This window comes from Protopterus annectens, chromosome 3.part1, assembly GCF_019279795.1.
Source record: "Protopterus annectens isolate FY-2018-M chromosome 3.part1, PAN1.0, whole genome shotgun sequence".
NCBI lineage: Eukaryota > Metazoa > Chordata > Ceratodontiformes > Protopteridae > Protopterus > Protopterus annectens.
The window spans coordinates 56,488,101-56,508,654 of NC_056732.1; the positions used below are offsets into that span (position 1 = coordinate 56,488,101).

Here is a 20,554-nt window from a genome sequence, read left to right on the forward strand (position 1 = left end):
ATGTTTTACCAAAGGGGATGTCAATTCACTTTTTGGCATTTAGCTTGAGGCCATGGTTTTGGCACTAGGTATCTTTTTGGTGAGGCCCTTTTGCAGGATGTCTAAGTCGGCAGGGGAATCGATTATGGCACCCAGTTTGCAGTCATCTGCGAACTTGGTTATCCATAGACCCTCAGTGTTTGCTTGCACTTCGGAGAAGTATATACTGAACAGGAGAGGTCCCAAAACTGAACCCCAGGGCACTCCACTTGTCACTGGTTTGGAGTCGGATCTGGAGTCTGCAACTCTCACCATGTGGGTTCTGTCCATGAGCCAGTTGGCCACCCATCTTGTGACGTAAGGGTTTATTGTTTAGGTTGGTGAGTTTATCTATGATTCCTGAATGGGGGATGGTATCGAAGGCTTTAGCAAGGTCCAGGTAGGCTGTGTGGACCACCTTGCCCTCGTCTATGGCCTTGGTAACTGTTTCAAAGAAATCTACCAGGTTTAGGAGACATGATCTACCATTTACAAATCCGAATTGGGTAGCATCCAATGTTTGGAGGTTACCAATGTCTTTGTTTATGAGTTCCATGATGATGTGCCTTGCAGACCAGCTTGTCAGACTAATAGGTCGATAGTTCCCTGGGGCCGGGGTGGTTCCTCCTTTGTGGAGTGGAATAACAGTTGCTGTGCACCATTTAGTGGGCACATAGCCTATGGTGAGGCTGTGACTGAACAAGGAGTTTAGGTGGGGGGCTAGTTCATTTTGGAGTTTGTTTAAGACGCAGCCTGGGATGTTGTCCAGTCCCATAGGATGCTGTGTTTTTGGCTTTAGAGAGTGCCATTTTTACCTGTGTGTTTGTGATTAACGGGGCTCTACAATCATATGGTATAGTTATGAGCCCTTTGGGGAGCGAGAGGGGAGTAAAGTTAGCAATGAACCTATCTGCCAAGATGTTGGCAATATCAGTTGGTTCTGTATATTTTGTGCCATTCTGCTGTAGCTTAGCACAGATCTGGGTGTTGCCATGGAGATTCTTGACATAGCTAAAGAATGCCTTGTAGTTTTCTTTGGAATCTGTGGCAATTTTTCTTTCAAAGTTCGCTTTGGAGGATTTTACTGAGGCCCATCAGGGAATTCCTCCATTTTTGGGTTTTTACTCTCAATTTGCAACAGTTTCTTCCTTCTGTTGTAGAGTTTGTTAATGGCAGGGAACCACCAAGATTAGCTTCTTTTTTTTTGGGGATAGCATCTTGGTTTTGTTATGGATACCACGATCCATGCACTCATGCAGGTGCTTGTAGAGTGCATTTGTGTAGGATTCAGCAGTCATGACTGTATGTTCATCTGCAGGGGCAAAGTTAGCTACCTCTGTTTTAAGTAGCATGAAGTTCGCTTTGGAGAAGTTTTATTACAATGGTTTCCTTGTGTGGGGGTGGTGTCAGGATATGGATATCTAGGGTGATTAGTTTATGGTCTGATCTAACCAGCGAAGAGTTGATCTCAGGTGTTGAGCACTGGTCACCCATGTTGGTAATGACCAAGTCCAGGATAATGTTGCCCCTGGTGGGATGTTGATAAGTTGATCCAGGGCATTAGAGTTTATAAATTCCAGGAATCTTTGAGCAAGGGGATTAGTACAAGAGTAGTTTTCCCAGTTTGTGTTAGGGTAATTGAAATCACCCATTATTAGGGTGTTTGGTTGGACCCTCATTTTTTCCAATGTCCCCAGGAATGAGGAGTGAGGGTCCTGGGTCATGGTGGGGGATCTATAACAAGCTACAATTTGGAATGCATTTTTGCCCAGGGTTAGTTGCACTTGAATTATCTCAGAGGCATTGTGTTGTGCAGTTAGCCTGGAGGTGTGGATATCCTTTATGAATATGGACACACCTCCACCCTTAGTGTTTTGGTCCGGATTTTGTGGTATGAATTATAGCCTGGTAGTGCTGGAGTGCTCTCAGAAGCCTTGAACCAGGTCTCAGTCACTGCACAGATATTGATGTTCTCAATTTTGAGGAGTGCCTTGAGTGAGTGCATTTTGAGGTTTAGACTCCTAGCATTGAGCAGTATTACTCTCAGTTTTTTGTCACTTGTAGTTTTTATGGTGATGGGATTGTCTTTTGAGCTTTGCCTAAAAAAGCACTATGGGGACGGCAAGAGCCTTGGCCAATATCCGGAATCCCAGCGGTGACAGGTGCAGGCCATCTTTGGTGAAGCATTGTGGCCTGTCAAGCATGTCATCCCAAGCAGACAGATACTGGATCTCCTTTGAATGACACCAGAAGCTTAGCCAATTGTTGAAGTTGATCATTTTATCCTTATACTGTGGTATCATTCTTGGTGAAGGTAGGATGCTACTCAGGGCTAGGGTCATACTTGCCTGGGCTACAAGACTGGACAGCTCTTCCATGTCTCTTTTCATTTAGTCCAGGGAGGTATGTCTTAGGTCATTCACACCAACATAGACAATGACAGAGTCATATTTGTACTTGCTTTGTAGTGACCTGAGTGCTTGCGCTATGTGGTGGATTCTGGCACCCGACAAGCAGCTGACAGTAACCTTCTCTTTGTCCAGCCTAGTGAGTGGGATGTCAGTGTGCCTGACTACAGAGTCATCTATGACTGATGGGTTGGGTATGTTGTTTTGCATTATGGGCTGTGGTTGTGTGGCACACCAAGTTTGTGGGCTATGTGTTGTTTGGGATGTGTTGGTAGGAGAAGGTTGCTTGTGTGTCTGCTTCAGAGGTCTCTGTTGCCTAGGCAGATTTAGATTTTTATTCAGAGCCTCTGTATATGTCTTGGTGTTTCTATGTGTGGGTTCTAGAGGTGTTGGTTTAGTAGGTCTATGTGAAGTTGGTGGGGTGCTGTGTGTTATTACCTTCTCCTCTTGACTGTCTGTTCCAGTTTTGAGGAGAGAGCTTTGCCTCTAGATTGGCTGTATAAGTGCATCTCTCGCATGTATTAGTGTTTGGTGGTAGGGGGAGAGGGTTGTCTGTGTACAGGTTCATCGGGTAGGCTGGAGAGTACACTGGGAGCTGTCCCTTGGACATGTCTGAATAAGTAGTAAAGACTGTTTTCTTTTATTAAGACTGTTTTGGGGTTGAGTGCTGGGGGTTATTTAGTTCTACAGCAGATTTAGAAAAAGTGCTGGGCTAGAAGATGCGGGTTTGAGTGCTTTGGCTAAAAGACTGACTAGTTGTAAGGGAAAAACTGAAGAGCAGACTTTATGGAGCCTGGGATAGTTAACCCCAGCTAACTGTCGGTGTGCAAAAACACACAAATGTGTTTTTTATAACAGAAAGATGAAAGGGATAGAAATTAGCCCGAAATGGCCAATAAACAACAAATTATGAGCTGAAAACCACTCCTCCAGGGACAGATAGGCTGCTCAAAGCTCCCCACTCTCACTGGTGAACAGAGAAACTTCCTTCAATCCTAGAAAGGTATGGGGCAACACAGAAACTACAATACGTTCCTGGATTCAGCAAACTCTGAAAACTGGACTCTACTAGCTTTACAAAGGCGGGAAACAAGTGTAGATATATATATATATATATATATATATATATATATATATATATATATATGTATATATATATATATATATATATATATATATGTATATATATATATATATATATATATATATATATATATATATATATATTTTTTTTTTTTTCTTTGTTTTTTAAGAAGTATAAGGCAAATGCAACAAAATAAGCACTTTAAAGCACAGTAAAATGGCTATCGCACTTGAGTGTGTAGCCTACAACAGTTAAAACAGTTTAAATGCTCACAGAAATTATTTTAAAAGTGAAAACAGTAAGTACAGTAAACAGTTAAAATAAGCTTTTTTAAGTATCAAAAGCTAGAAACCGAGCGTTTAAGCGGAATTAACAATAAAAAGCAAAAAAACAAGCCAATAAGATAGTTAATCAATCCAAAGTCTCTCTTTTCTCTCTCTGCTGCTGTAGAACTCTGCAGGACACCTGGGCAGGGTCTTGCTGAGCTGATACAAGTGCAAAAAACTCCCAAATGCAAGTTTGAGATTCGCTCCTCTTCCTCAGTGTTACTGATATTTGCTAAACTGATCACTGACGGTATTTCAACTGGTAATTAAGGAGTTCAGAGACTGACTGTAAGGATATACCCTTATTCCTCAAATGGTAGGGGTCACTAGATGTAGATGGTGTGGCAACAGCTTTGCTTAGAGACTGACACTGCATTTTCTGAGCCAAGATGGAGGAGGAGAAGGGCTGCTCTGTATTGATTTCTAGTAAAATGTGAATTTTTGGATGACGAGCACATGCACAAAAATTCCATGACATTAATCACTTTAAAGGAAATAAATGATTGGCAGCACAATAACAGAAGTACAGGCTAACTTGTGTACGTTTCTCAGAAGGGATTGAACAAGAAAATTCATGAAAATGACCCTTAACATTCACAAATTGTTTTGATATCTACAGTAAAAAGACACAGGCATGCAATCAACTAGCAAGTAGTACCATCCTGGAGCACAGAGACAGTAGGTAAACAAATGTCACCAAAATGTAGGGGTATATAGCAAAGTACAACTCCCACAGCATGCAAACTGGAAACTGATATATTTGTTTAAAGAAATAGAGGATGGCCCAATATAAATCAACACAATAATCTAGGTTCTAAGCAGTTATAGTAACACAAAGTGTTGCCTGCAGCCTATTGTAATGCACTTTGTGTGTTAATCCCGTACTGTCACATGACTTGACACCATTCCTGTTGTGAATGTATATATAACTGCTGTGGTTTGCATGACCTGTTACACAGTACAGCAAACAGCTTATTGATATTCTGACTGCAAATAGGGAAGTATGATCTCAGAGATAGCTGTACATCTTTGAGCAGCCATAAACAGAGATGTCAGGCTTTGTATGATCTCTGAGATATCTGTATATATTTGAGCAGCCATAAACAGAGATGTCAGGCTTTGTATGATCTCTGAGATATCTGTATATCTTTGTATGATCTAAGAGATATCTGTATATCGTTGAGCAGCCATAAACAGAGATGTCAGGCTTTGTATGATCTCAGAGATTTCTGTCCATCTTTGAGCAGCCATAAACAGAGATATCAGGCTTTGTATGATCTCAGAGATATCTGTACATCTTTGAGCAGCCATAAACAGAGATGTCAGGCTTTGTATGAACTCAGAGATATCTGTACATCTTTGAGCAGCCATAAACAGATATGTCAGGCTTTGTATGATCTCAGAGATATATGTACATCTTTGAGCAGCATTAAACAGAGATGTCAGGCTTTGTATGATCTCAGAGATATCTGTACATCTTTGAGCAGCCATAAACAGAGATGTCAGGCTTTGTATGATCTCAGAGATATCTGTACATCTTTGAGCAGCCATAAACAGAGATGTCAGGCTTTGTATGACCTCAGAGACATCTGTACATCTTTGAGCAGCCATAAACAGAGATGTCAGGCTTTGTATGATCTCAGAGATATCTGTACATCTTTGAGCTGCCATAAACAGAGATGTCAGGCTTTGTATGATCTCAGAGATATCTGTACATCTTTGAGCTGCCATAAACAGAGATGTCAGGCTTTGTATGATCTCAGAGATATCTGTACATCTTTGAGCTGCCATAAACAGAGATGTCAGGCTTTGTATGATCTCAGAGATATCTGTACATCTTTGAGCTGCCATAGAGAGAGATGTCAAGCTTTGTATGATCTCAGAAATATCTGTACATCTTTGAGCAGCCATAAACAGAGATGTCAAGCTTTGTATGATCTAAGAGATATCTGTATATCTTTGCGCAGCCATAAACAGAGATGTCAAGCTTTGTATGATCTCAGAGATATCTGTACATCTTTGAGCAGCCATAAACAGAGATGTCAAGCTTTGTATGATCTCAGAGATATCTGTACATCTTTGAGCAGCCATAAACAGAGATGTTAGGCTTTGTATGATCTCAGAGATATCTGTACATCTTTGAGCAGCCGTAAACAGAGATGTCAGGTTTTTTTATTATCTCAGAGATATCTGTACATCTTTGAGCAGCCATAAACAGAGATGTCAGGTTTTGTATGATCTAAGAGATATCTGTATATCTTTGCGCAGCCATAAACAGAGATGTCAAGCTTTGTATGATCTCAGAGATATCTGTACATCTTTGAGCAGCCATAAACAGAGATGTCAAGCTTTGTATGATCTCAGAGATATCTGTACATCTTTGAGCAGCCATAAACAGAGATGTCAGGCTTTGTAGCTGATCACATTACCAACTCTAAAGTTTTCTATCCACGTGAGGACTGGGACTATAGGGGACCTTCCTTTTCCCTTACCAGTTCAGATAGACAGAGGAGGGGGACATATGAGATCGATGAGCAGGGGGTGCCAGAAGCACAAGCTTTCTGGAGAACAGAACCCGAATAAAACTTTGTAAAAGATGTGGGGGAAGGCGCTGAGTCATTGATTTTGAACATCTCCTCATATAAGCTTTCCCCTGAGGAGATGTGTGTGCTTTGTAAGGGCCTGAATTTTATACCTACATGTAAACGTAGAATGTCTGATACCATTTTAGACCTAAAAGTCTTTTGTAGGAACATTATGTTACATTTATTATATGGTGATATTAATTTGGGAGATGTGCGACCTTGTTTGAATGCATGTAATCCCACTTTTAAGAAATTGAGCAATTTTGTCCCCAGTAACCACCTATTAGCCGAGGCATATTTGAAACTCACAGAGGAGGATATTTTTAAATTTTATGACAGTAAAGAGAACAATTTTAAGCGAAACTCCAGACAAAATGTATCTTATAAAGAAAGAATAGCGCTTAGGGAGTTACAGAATAATAATTTTATCATTATTAGACCAGCAGATAAAGGTGGTCTTGTTGTTGTGATGGATAAATCCCATTACTGTCAGTCTATGGTTACAATGCTTGGTGATAGTAGTTATTACAGTAGGATTACAACTGAGGATGTACATAGGATTATTTTATCTCTGTCTAACAGTTTATCTGACGTGTTCTCTGGGAACCTCGTTACTGAGGAAGTATTCACCTTTTTAAAGGTCATTAATCCTTTGATACCACTCATACAGGGCTTGCCGAAAGTACATAAACATCCGTCTGACCCACCAATGAGGCCCATTGTAGCAGGTGGGGGATGGGTTACTGAACCGCTATCAATTTATGTCGAGAGGTTCTTGAGACCAATCATTAATTTAAGTAAAGTGGTCCTAAGGGACTCCAAACAGTTCTTGTTAGATCTGTATGACTGTACAAAAGGCGTCCTTGATCTTGAAGGTGTTATTCTTGCCACTTTTGATGTACAGTGCCTGTTTACAATGATTCCCAATGATGTAGGGATACAGTATGTCCATGCATACCTCTTGGCTCATAGTGATTTAACCTTGGTACAGGTAGATTTCCTTTGTTACTTTTTAGAGATTGTGCTTGAGAATAATGTTTTCACCTTTGATGGTGATATGTATATTCAGAAACATGGCGTAGCTATGGGCACTTCGTGTGCCAATAGCTACGCCAATATGTTACTTGCACATTGGGAAAATACCATTTTACTTGACAGAGAGGAGTATAGAGCACATGTTTTGTTCTATCAACGTTTTGTCGATGACTTGTTTCTGTTGTGGAAAGGTAGCCTAGAAGACCTACAGGCATTCCACCAGATGATGAATGGTTTGACCAGTTGTTTGAAGTTCACCTTCAACTGGTCATATACATGTATTGAATTTTTAGATCTTTTTGTGGAAAAATTACACAACTGTGTCATCATTACTGGCATCCATCGGAAAACATGCCATAGGAATGCTTTTCTGTTCAGATCTAGTATGCACCCAAGGTACATATTTTGAAATTTAATTAAGGGCCAAGGGATGAGGGCCTCCAGATTGAACCCCACTCTGGAGGGGTTCTTGGGAGAGATGAACAATTTAGAAGAGAGGTTACTAGCGAGGGGGTATGGACAGGAGGAGATTGGCCAACAGTGGATGGATTTGGGTATGTTACGAACAACTAGAGCAAGCCCTTATTTTGGACCTACAGTTGAGGTGAATGCAGATGTTGGTAGTGAATTTAACAGTAATAGAGGAGTGTTAGGATCCCCCTTTTTTATACTAGTGATCATAGAGAACTCACTGATTTGTTTGCACAACATTGGTCCATCCTGCAAGTTGATGGGAGTATTGCTGAGATCGTAGGTGAAAAACCCAGGTTTTTATTTAAGAACAGAAAAAACCTGAAGAGGTTACTTTGTTATGGTACAGGTTCCAGCATAATGGACACTGGTCCGGGTATCACATTACCATGTGGCAATTGTAATTTTTGCCCTTTAATTAACACTTCCAGCACTTTTCACCACCCTGATTTATGTAGAGTTTACTTTTCATGTCAATGCCAATTGTATGACATCTAATGTAGTTTAATCAGCAGAGTGTGTTGCTTGCAACTCATTCTATGTAGGCAAGACCAACAGGGTTTTGCATGATAGGATGAGAGAGCACATCTACCACATTAAGAGGAAATCGGAACACAATGCACTCTCCAAACACATTATAGAGGTTGGGGAAACACATACATTTAATTTCCGGGTCATAGAGACCATTCCACCTAGTGTTAGGGAGGGTGATATTATTACCCACACAGAATACAAGGAAACACACTAGATTATTATGCTTCGAGCAAACAGGGGGAGAGGTTTAAATGAAAGGGCTTCTATCAAGCCCCTATTGAAGAAGAGAAGACTTCAGAGATGACTGTTATATTAGCATATATGTTTTTCTTCTTTATATATGTATATTTTTATATATATATTTTTTATTTTTATTTCTGTTTTGTCTTATCATCCTCATTGCATTATGTCATCCTTCATAGAATGGGAGTACGTACAGCCATGGATTTATTACTAATGTTTGTGGTTGTGTTTTTTCATGTAGTGTTTCCTTTTAATACTGATTATTCCTTAATTGATGCACTTTTCCTATTGGATGCTAGTATTTTTTATGTGTTTAAATGGAGTGCCTTTTAGTGCTAGTACAGGTCTGATGAAGCTTGATTGCGAAAGCGCTTACCGTTTGTCTATTGCTATAAATTTATGCTTTATTTTTAATTGAAGGATTCAGAGACTGTGTTCTTTTTTGCCTGGTCACTCCGTTGTGATATTGTTACTTTTCTATCCACGTGACAGAAAGAAAACTGCTGCTGTTACTTTACTCTCATCTCCACTCCTGTACTCTTATCTCTACTCCCATACTCTTATCTCCACTCTTATCTCCACTCCCGTACTCTTATCTCCACTCCCGTACTCTTATCTCCACTCCCGTACTCTTATCTCCACTCCCGTACTCTTATCTCCACTCCTGTACTCTTATCTCCACTCCCGTACTCTTATCTCCATTCCCGTACTCTTATCTCCACTCCCGTACTCTTATCTCCACTCCTGTACTCTTATCTCTACTCCTGTGTTTAGTAATATTTATATTACTGTCACTGCTAATGTATGAGCATGAAGTAGAGTATGACTGTCTGCAATTTAATAATTCCACTACCTCTGCAAAAAGTGTACACAACTCCCAGATAAGGGAGGCCAGAAGTGGAATGCATCTTCCTGAGAAAAATGAGATATACACCCTGGGGTAATCTGACATTCCTACCTCGTTAACAATGTGATGAACCTAGCTGTGAGTTTGACGACAAAGTGTTGCAGATTATAGTGCTGCATATCCACCTCACACTTCATCTGTGCCACCTAATCAGGTTATGCAGAAAAGGCACAGTAAGAATAAGTTAATAAGAAGTGGCAGCCAATTTACACATACGACTCACTCGTGTAAGGGGAGGACAGGATTATCTTTAGCTCATATGACTATCAAGAACAAGGACGGAAGAGCTGCAGTCTGTGGTTATGGAAGTAGGGAGTCTCTGCAAGTGTTAAAATGTGTACGAGTGTTGACGGATAACAGAACAGAACATGCATTTAGCTGAAAATTTGGAAAGGGTACAGCAACATAGTAGCATATCTATATCATATTCTAGAAATGAATGTAATGCTTGTGAAACAGGATGTGGTTTGCATCACAGGATTGATTGTGATATTCAACTTAATGCAAGTACTAAGCTTTAATGATTTTTTTAAATAAAAGAATGAAGTCATTCAGTAAAGATTACTGTATAAAAATATTTTAAAAATGTTAAAAACTGTTTAAAAATATAGACGGTCTCTTAAGATATTAACTGATGCATGCTAATTCATCTGGAAGTGCTCACTTTGGCAATTTGAAAGTGTTATGCCAAGGCTCCAGGGATTATGACAAAATCGGAACCTTAATCCTGCGTGTGCATGTTTGTGTGTATGTATGTGTGTATGCGTGTATGTGTGTGTGTATGTGTGTGTGTGTGTGTGTGTGTGTGTGTGTGTGTGTGTGTGTGTGTGTGTGTGTGTCTGTGTGTGTGTCTGTGTGTGTATGTGTGTGTGTTTTAATTCAGGAAAAGTACAAAACAAACAATTCATTGATTTTTAATCTTTATTTTCTAATTACAATGAGTATACATAATTCAATATTTAAACTCCAAAAAGTGTGCTGGAATGTGAAAACAGCAACAAAACAACAGAAAAACACATTCAAAGCAGTCTTGGCCACAATTCAAACAAACAAGGAAAGAAATCCTTAGTACTGATGGAGACTAAGCTTCTTACCCCTTTTTCTATCAGCAGCTTAGCTGCGAAAGGGTCTCAATCCCTAAAAGGAAAGGGGAAGTCGCAGAGAAACAGGAAAGAAATGGGGAAAAAAATAAATAAATGCAATAATATTCTGAATTTGACCAAATTTACTCTAAATGCAGATCATTTTTCTGTTCCTCAAAAATGTTCTTTTATTCCTTCACAGAGGATGAATTTTACAAAAGTCTTAATTGATCTTGAATTATATATACGTAAATTAAATATGCATTATATTTTACATGATATTTCTTATTTCTCATCCCAGGGAAGTTTTTTAAAAAAAACATTCTACCTACACTTCTGTATTACATTCTAGTTTGCATGTTTTTAATGATGTTTGTGAAAGTGAACTCAAAGACTGCATAACAATAATAGTTGGAAGTTTCATAACTTGTCAGAACGTTAAAGGAAAGCATTGAGCAATTTAATGCATAACAAACAAAAATTTTTTAATGAAAGTAGACAAAGGCCATGGGATTATCCTGCAATCAGGCTATCCCAGACTTATTACATGATAACGATTGTTACAGAAAAGTCACTAGGCATGATGTTGTCAAAAGCTTTTCAAATATAGACATACTGCTTCAAGATGTATTTATTCAAGGGTATGTAAACCTTGAACTTTATGAATTTTCAGTGTAGAAAATCCTAAAATGTCCAGAATTTTTGGGATCTAAAAAAATCGCATAGATAAAGTTAAGCCACCTTTTAGACCAGCTGTAACAGCTGACTTTTATAAAACGGAGACAATTTCAGTTTGCTTGGAAGAGTGCTGAATCCCATAGTTCAAAATTCAGAATTCTCTCTAAGGGATTTGTGGCACCTATTAGAGTTGCTACACAATTGTGAATTGAATAACAGTCGAAGATTTTTGGTGACTTTAGATGTTACAGCATTGTACAGTGTAGTATATATCATGGGGGACTGAATATTTTAGGAAGCATTTATCCAAGTTTACCGATTATGATAATACCTATCTAAATACTATTTGCACCTTAGTAGAAATTATCCTTGAAAATATTTGTTTTATCTTTCAAGGCGGGTACTTCCAGCAAATTAAAGGAGCAGACATGGGTGCCAAACTTGCGCCACTTTTTGCCAACTTAGTCATGGCTTGGTGGGAGGAGGAACATTTGTAAACACACTTTTTTAGTACGGTGTTTTTTTACAAACATTACATAGATGATTTCTTTTTTTATTGAGGTGGCACATTACATGAATTTAATGAGTTTTTCAAAGATTTAAACATTGCCACAGACATTCTCAAGTTTACTTTAAATAACAGAGATTTATCGCTTAATTTTTGGGATTTGATGAAACAGGTCAACAGGGAAGTTAAATGCTTTGAAAGCAGAGTACACAGGAAATAAACTTTTGTCAACAGTTACCTGCATAAACAAAGTCACGATCCCATGTTCATGAAACAGAATGTTGTGAGGGGTCAAGTTATCATATAAAGCAGGATGACCAGCAACAATTATGCATATTCTTCAGATGCTAAGTTTTTAAAAAGTTAGAGGATACAAAAATGACTGTTTTAAAAAAATAATGGCTGAAATATCATTAATGCAGAAAGACAAATTTAAACCCATTTTGGAAGTCAGTCACACTATTTTTTAACAGGGTGAAGCTAAGCAGACTACAAGCACATTCAGTTGTTTTAGCATGTCATTTCCTTTACCAGTATCTAAAGATATGGGCATCATAAGGGATATTCTAAATTAAATGCTGATATGCAAGCTATGGAATGCATCATGATGGACCTACTAAACAAGGATATAGGGAATCTCCAAACTCTGGATCCCACACAGTTTGGTTTTGTGAAGATCATGCCTGCTCAACCTGGTCGACTTCTTTGAGTCAGTCACCAGACCTGTGGATGAAGGCAAGGTGGTTCATACAGCTTACCTTAATCTGACCAAGAGGGACTCTGGCTGACAAAGTTTGCAGACGACTGCAAGTTGGGAGCCATAATTAACTCCCCAAGTTATGTTGACATACTACAGAAAGGCCTCACTGAGACCAGTGACTGGTGTCAGAACCATGGCCTTAAGCTCAATGCCAAAAAATGTGTCATCATCCCCTTTGGAAAAAACCCGGTTCCCATGAATTACCACATCGATGGCAGTCCACTGAACACAGAAGGCATTATAAGAGATCTGGGAACACAGGTTGACAGCAGCCTCTCTTTTGACCACCACATTGCCACTGTGGTCAGAAAGTCCTTCTATGTGGCACATCTCATTACTAAGGGTTTTGCATCCAGGAAGAAAGAGGTCATTGTCTCCCTCTACTCTTCCCTCATTAGGCCAATCATCAGGTACAATGCACCATTTGGCACATACCTCATTAGACACCTGCAACAACTGGAGAGGGTGCAAAAGTACCTCACAAAGAGGACCCTAGGCCTTAAAACACTTGTCCTATATGGATAAATTCAAAGCACTCCAACTATTCCCTGTCTCATATCGCCTACTTATAGGCGATCTCTGATTGACTTACAAAGCCATATCCAACCCAGCTCTGTTAGAAATGCTAGATCTAAAGAAATCCCTCCACACTACATGCTCCAGAGACCTCAACCTCATTACTGCAATTAACAGAACAAGCTGGAGGGGCAGGTTCATAACCCAGAGACTGCCCATGCTATGGAATAGACTTCCCATACATGTCAAGTAGAGCACCTCACTGGCCCTCTTCAAGAGAAATCTTGATAAGTGGATGGGAAATAGAAATTCACCACGGGGATCACTCCAATGGCTCTACTCAACAGAGGCACTGGGAACTAAGGTCGGGTGGCACGATGCCAGGGTAATCCTATGGGCTAGGCTTGTAGAGGCTCCAGGGCCATTAGCCTAGTACACACCTATGAACCTATGAAAATTGGAAAATCATTTTAGGCAACAAATATCTGGCAATAGTAGTAAGTAAAAAGTCAACATTTAGTTATAAGGGTGGGAACCGTTTAAAATCCATGTTAAAGAATTCAAACAAGTTAGGAAATATTAAAAGCAACATTTTAGGCACTTTCAAATGCAGTAAATGCAAGTTTTGTAGGTATGTGATGGAAACGTCATTCATTTATATCAAAAGTCTCCACAAAACATTTTGGGCCAAAGGCTGTTATGACTTTAATTCGATTGTAATAGAACACATTGCGTTGTGTGAATCCTGCAACCATTTTTATGCAGGTAAGACCATAAGGAAACTCTCTAAGAGAGTTTATGAATATATAAAAGCTATTAAGAAGACACAATCTCAGTAATTCCCTAGCTAAACATTCATTAGACTTGTAAATGTTAAGAAGTTCACCTTTTTGTGTTATTGTTTTAGTTGACCCCCTTAGACAGAATGGCAAATAAGATTAGGTTCTGACAAAAAAAAGGGTTAAATGAACATATAAATATTAAATATTTCTTAATGGCACAAAGGTTATAAAACAATATACAGTACTTGCCTCATACTGCAATTATTTATTAGAAAAAATATATTTGTATTTTTTTTACAATTTTAGTTTAATGAGATGAATTGTTTGTTTGTTGATTATTTAATTAAGATTTGTCATGTGAATCAGCAAGCACAAAGTCAGTGAGGAAGTGGAGTCATTTATTCTGAAGAAGTTCTGGTTAAAATAAGGAATGAAAGTGTAAAAGATTTCCTTCCTTGTTTGTCTGAATTGTGGCCGAGACGGCTTTGAATGTGTTTTTTCTATAATTCACTATTTATTTATTTTTCTGTTTTTCTATTTTATTTATCCTTTGTTAATTGGGCTAGTCCCACTATGCTAGAAGTCTCTTTTCAGGTGAGACCTGAGGTGATATTTATACTATTAAGGACATTTTGCCAGGGCATAGAGGAACTCCCATACTCTTTTTTGATAGGTGTCATGGGATCTTTTACATCCATCTGAGCTATCACCAACTCAAGCAGTTAGGACCTTGGTTTAAAATCTCATCCAAAGGATGTCATACTCAGGAGTGCAGTATCCACTAATGCTGCACTGTGGTGTAAGCAATTGATTTACCTGGTGTGGGAACAGAACCTATAGCCTTCAGTATGAAAGGTGAATGTGCTACCTGTTGTTCTACTGACATTAGTATACCTAATTTGTATGTATTTTAAGAGACAGAGTTGCTGTCCAAGGCATAGTATCCAAAAGTGGTACATCCCTAACAAGGGTCCTCATTCAGTAGTGTGAACCAAATTAAAACGTACTCAAGGGTTATCTAAAACTGGACACAAGGCTTTTATCTACCTGACTATGGTATCCTGGACTAAACCTTTATACAACCTGAAAGTTTTTCAATATTTTCTTCTCTTTTTTGAACTCAAATATGGTTTACCACATTCAGAAAAGTGAACACTTTTGCTTTTGGGCACACACATAAATATTTGCATTTTAATTTTTTTAATGGAAATCATTTTTGTGAATATATTCAGCAGAATTACATCAGTAATCTGGTATTACTTTACAAATGATATATACATGTTGTCAGAGATTTGTTTGCTTACTATTTTTCCCTGGTTTGTGCCTCTAAGAGGGATAGTCTTTGTGAGTCCAGTGTAATTAACCAGTCAAGAAATTAAGAAACTACTAAATAAATGGCTGAATATACATTTTGTGTAAATTTGTCAACACGGTAAGTGAACGTGACCTAGCATTACCCCGATATGGATGGTTAACGCCAACTACCATTTACCTCCTCTCGGATGACAGAAGTAAAGAAAGGTCAGGTGGTACATGGCATTAGTTATGGCCACTTAATGATGCGCCAGGTATGGACAGCATCAAATCCATAGCGATTTTATACTTTCATTATTTGGGGGGGGGAGTAGGGGGCTCTGATGCTAATTATAATTACTGGCTACAGAGAACTACTTGTAGGATGTTGATACAGTAGGCAAATAGAACACCTAGCTTCATCTTCACTTCAGTTATCTGACTGATCTTCCTGCAAAACGTTATGAAAATAACAAACTAGCACTGATCTGTTAATGGATATGACATGATAAGTCACTCAAAAACTAAAGGCAGCCTATAAATAAATTGTAAGAGTATTCTAGAAAAAAAAACACTTACTCTGCTAAATAGTTTTGTTCCGGATGATCGTTCTCCCTCTGTTTTGCGAACAAGATGGATGCCAAGCAGTAACCTTGAAATGAAAAACATATGAATCAGACATCGAAGACTGGTTTCAGAAACAAAATAATTAAAAAATGTCCCAAAACAGGCTACATGCCAACTGTTTTGTGGAAGTAATGGTCATTCCCTCACTGTGTTACCATGTATTATTGCCCTTTGATTACTGTGCTTCAAAGTGCTACATTCATTCTACCCCGCATTCCTGTGCATTGCTGAACAGATTTCTGTGCAAACAAAGGCATAATGACACACATAGCTAACTGCATTGTTATTCTAGTTGTTATTGGCACATGATCTGAAATAGTTATTGGATGTGGGTTGAAACTTTAAATTAAATGCATATGTTCCTGTGAAATATAATTTATATCTAGTCTAGCCCAGTTATTGTTCCTTGGATGATAATATGCAAATTATTTCAGAATTCCTACTGTTGAATTCATGTCTTTTATACCAAACATTTTCATAAATTTCTTCAGAACTCTACCCTCTTTTGTTATATTTTCCCCTCTAGGTCCCCCTAAACAAACAAGAACTTAACCTTCTAAACAGTGTTTTACTTTGTGTTAAAACATGTATTACTAAAGGATGGAAAACACAGAAGCACCTACATATTTGTACTTATATCATCCATTGAATGAACATGTGGGATACAAGACAAAAGTAAAAGACTTGAGAGTGAATGAGCAGGCAAAATCTAAATGGGTTTGCTGGTTTCATTTTGTAGGCCTATTTCATAACGAATATGTGAATAGTCACATCAAGGATGATACAGGTATATCTGTTGTCTCTAAAGTACTATGGATACTATGAGTTATTTAAATGATTAAGGGAAACTAACATCTCTGATTACTTCATACTAGTTTTTGCAACAGACAGCCTGAGTTGGTTTACTACAAAGCATAGATAATTAATTGTACTTTTTAATATTTATTCATTAACTTTTCTGTTTTCAGCATAAATTACTAGTATGGATATTGTACATTAATTGTATTTTTATGTACTTCTATTATTTTGGCAGGTTTTGATAAAATTGTTTTGTAAAAATGGTTGCTGGATAGGATGAAGATTTGTATATCATTTTATGAGTAAGGAAACATTGAGTAAACTTGAGGTAGTGGGATAATTCAAGCCAGTTTAATAATTTAAGAGCACAACAGTGATGGAAATTGTAACTGACTGGCATCAAATCTAGCTACCTTGTTATAGTATAGCTCTAGTTTTGCTCTTAGGAGATTAGAATATTCATGAGAATGGATGAGGCATAGAGAAGGAAGGAGATCTACTTTAGAAGATGTAACTCTAGTGGACTTGGTAAGGAATATTTTTGATCTGTAGACCATACCATGATTTTTGTTTTTAATACAATTTTGAAAGTGAAGATTGAATTTCAGTTGAATATCTACTGTAACACCTAGCAGCTTGGTATGTTACACAACTTCTATTTAAGTATTGTTGAGAGAAGATATTTTGAAGTTTTTTTAAGGGGTGTTTGAGGTTTGGGGAGAATAGGAGCAATTCATCTTTTAGGGTTTAGAAGAAGTTGGTTTTCACTGAGCCAGTTTTTCAATGAAGTTGAAGGCCTTTTGAGTGCTGCTTTCTAAATGGGGAAGGCTATCAGATGAACAGATTAGAGTGGAATTGTGTGTGTGTGTGCACTGGCAGTAGCTTGTTGGGAGAAGGTGTGTAGACTATTAATAAATATGTTAAAGAGAAAAGGACCAAAGATGGAGCCTTGTGGAACACCAGTATTAAGTGGGAGAAAAAAACAATAAGTATAGAGCCACTTAACTGATTGTTTTCTGTTAGACAGGTAACTAGAAATCCAGTTAAGTGTTGTAATGGACAGGCCTACAGCAAATATTTTAAGAGAAGTTTGTTGTGATACAAACAATAGGAAGAGACTAGGTTATTGTTATCTATGGCTTTAATGGTGGTGTCTAAGATGGTAACCAAGGAAGTTGTGCTGTGATCTGGACAAAAGCTCTGTTGTGTAGAGGTTAATTTTTGGAACAGATGTTGTAGAAGTACTTCATAGATGCACTTTTCTAATATTTTACAGAGGTGGGACTAGATTATAGGCCTAAAGTTGGCATGTTCAGTGGAGTTACCTCCTTTGTGAAGAAGGATGACATACATTTTTTCCAGAGAGATGTGAAACGTGATTCTTTTATGGATCAACTGATTAAGATGGAGAATGGATAAGCAAGAGATGGCAGCACAATTATTGTATTCTTTTGGGAAATTGTAGAAAAAGGGTGAGCAGGGTTAAGTTTGCTAACTAAATATTTTATGTAGGAGTTACAGACAGATTTTAGGGCGGAAGCATGTTTATTTGCAGTGGGAGGTTTGTCAGAGCTAGCATGGGTTAGCAAGGAGCTATGGGTGAGGGTAGCTCCCGAGTCTGTGAAATTGGAGTTAAATGTAATAGTGATTTCTATGACACAATGTCTGGGCAGGGTATTGGGACACTGGGTGTTCCAGGGTGCAAGATTTAGGTCACAGAAGACCAAAATTTGGGGAGATTATGTTTTAGGTTAATTTGTGGGTATAAGTAATATTGTTTCTTATCAGAAGTAACTTGGTTATTTTTTGAGGTTTCAGAGTTGTTTATAGATTTGTAGATGAGCTTCAGATTTGTATTATTGCCCGTTTCTCCGACCTTTATCAGTAGTATGCAGTAGTGCTCTACAAGAACAGGGTAGCCAAGGTGTTTGGATTTAACATTATTCTTATGACAGCAAGGCTGTTGAGAATGTTAAGAATTAGTATATTAAATTGTAAAATGGCGTCACACAGTGGTAAGATATAGAGGATGGATCAGTTAAGAGTTTTGCATATGCTACTGAAGACATCAGGGTTGAAACTGATAAAATTATGTCACTCTTTAAATAGGTAATGTTTGAAATGGTGAATTGGTAGTCTCTGAACACAGGTTAGATGATGTTCACTGAGGGAATGGGGAGGGTTTCAAGACAGCAACAGATATTGGGTTGGGAGGGTGGCCTAATGGTTAAGGTGTTTGCCTTACAAACACAAGGTGCAGGGTTTGAATCTCACAAGGGATAATTGGCTAGGCTTAAAATGGCTCGCAAGGGCAGTTAGCCTAGTACTAACCTATAAACCTATATCTGGGTTTGGAACTAAGATCCAGTCAAGAGTAGAGCCCATGCTACTGGCTTTGTTAAAGTGAGTGTGGGAGGTTTTAAGTTTTGTGAATATGTACAGGTTGAGACTAGTATTGGTGTAATCTGACCTAAGGATTTGCCAGTGAAACTTCATGTCACCAAGAATCATTTCATAAGGCAAGGAATTAGTTATCTGGTGTAGGATATCTTTTAGAAAAGGATTACTATTTTCTGGAGGAACATATAGGGTAATGATATTGTAGCTTTTATGCTCATTTAGTTTAAATTGAAAAATTAGAAGCAGAGTAAAAATTTGGTGGATTAATAGACAAAGGAAATAAAGCAAGGTGAATAGAAAACAAGATGGTGACACCATCCACCTTTTTATTAAATCTGCCAGAGTGGATGATATTATAGCCTGAGGAAGAATTTCAAAGTCTTTGATGTGTGGCTTGAACTATGTTTCAGTAAGAATGGCAATGTCTGAGGAACAATGTGTCATCCAGGAATGGAATTAGTTTACTTTGTGTACAATGCTTTGAATATTCAAGTAACTGACTTTCAGATTTTTAGGAGATTTTGACATAGGAGAAATGAGGGAGGATGGTACAGAAAATGATTCAGGCCGAGGGTTTGGGTGCATATTACTGCATAAGAGGATATGTTTGAAGTATGAGAATTCTGAATTTGCAGAGGAGATAGAAGGATAAGATGAATAAGCTGGAAGCAATTGTAATGGACTAAGGGTGGCCATTGTTATGTATGGAGTAGGTAAGAGTAGGAGATTGTAAAATATGTGAGACTGGTGTCATGTAGCACATGAAGTGAGACAACAGAAGGAGTACAGGATTAGACAGAGGATGAGCATAGTTTTTAGGCAATAGAAAATAAGAGTCATTAGGTCACTAATAAGAGGAGGATGAATATTTGTTGCTATGTTATTATTAAGACATGAGGGTAAAGTATGGAAATTTTTTGGTATGTTAAAAATATGGCATGGAGAAAGGGTAGAAAGAGGTATCATATACAGGTATGGATGATAATGTGCAAAGCAAGGATGAGAAAAAGAACAAAGAGCCATATAAGAAGGTATGGAGGAGTAGTGACTGAGGTGGAGTGTAAGGAGTACAACAGAAGATAAAAAGCAGTAGGTGGAGTTTGAGCAAGGTGGAAATATTAAGCAATATTGCACGGTAGTAGTTAAGGTTGAAAGAGGTGGGTATCAAACTGACAGGATGGATTAGGTAAGGAAGAGAAGGGATTATATGAAAAAAGAGGAGGGTTTAGTGTAAGTATAAAGGTAATGATAGAGGGGTGGGTGGGAATTGGGGTGGGTTAGGGAAGTGAGTGAGTCTGAGTGAAAAAGAATGAATGGAGCAAGTTATACCTGCCAAAATAGCACCTCACGTCCTACATGACACTGCTACCATGGACTAGGAGTTTCCCATCATCTCTCTGGACAACCTGAGGCAATCTAGCAATTGTCCCATGTATACTGACAACCACTTACCTCTGAAACAAATACTTTATGTGGAGATGTAGTTACACTATGAAATT

At 38.2% G+C, this 20,554-nt stretch overlaps 1 protein-coding gene across 1 annotated transcript in view; it reads right to left on the reverse strand.

Annotated features, from left to right (window-relative positions):
- NAGPA (N-acetylglucosamine-1-phosphodiester alpha-N-acetylglucosaminidase) overlaps window positions 1-20,554 on the reverse strand; it is a 953,155-nt gene that overhangs the window by 12,183 nt on the left and 920,418 nt on the right. Inside the window, exon 10 of the mRNA XM_044066565.1 lies at window positions 15,810-15,882. Coding sequence (XP_043922500.1) covers window positions 15,810-15,882 — 73 coding nt within the window. The remainder of the gene's footprint in view (window positions 1-15,809; window positions 15,883-20,554) is intronic.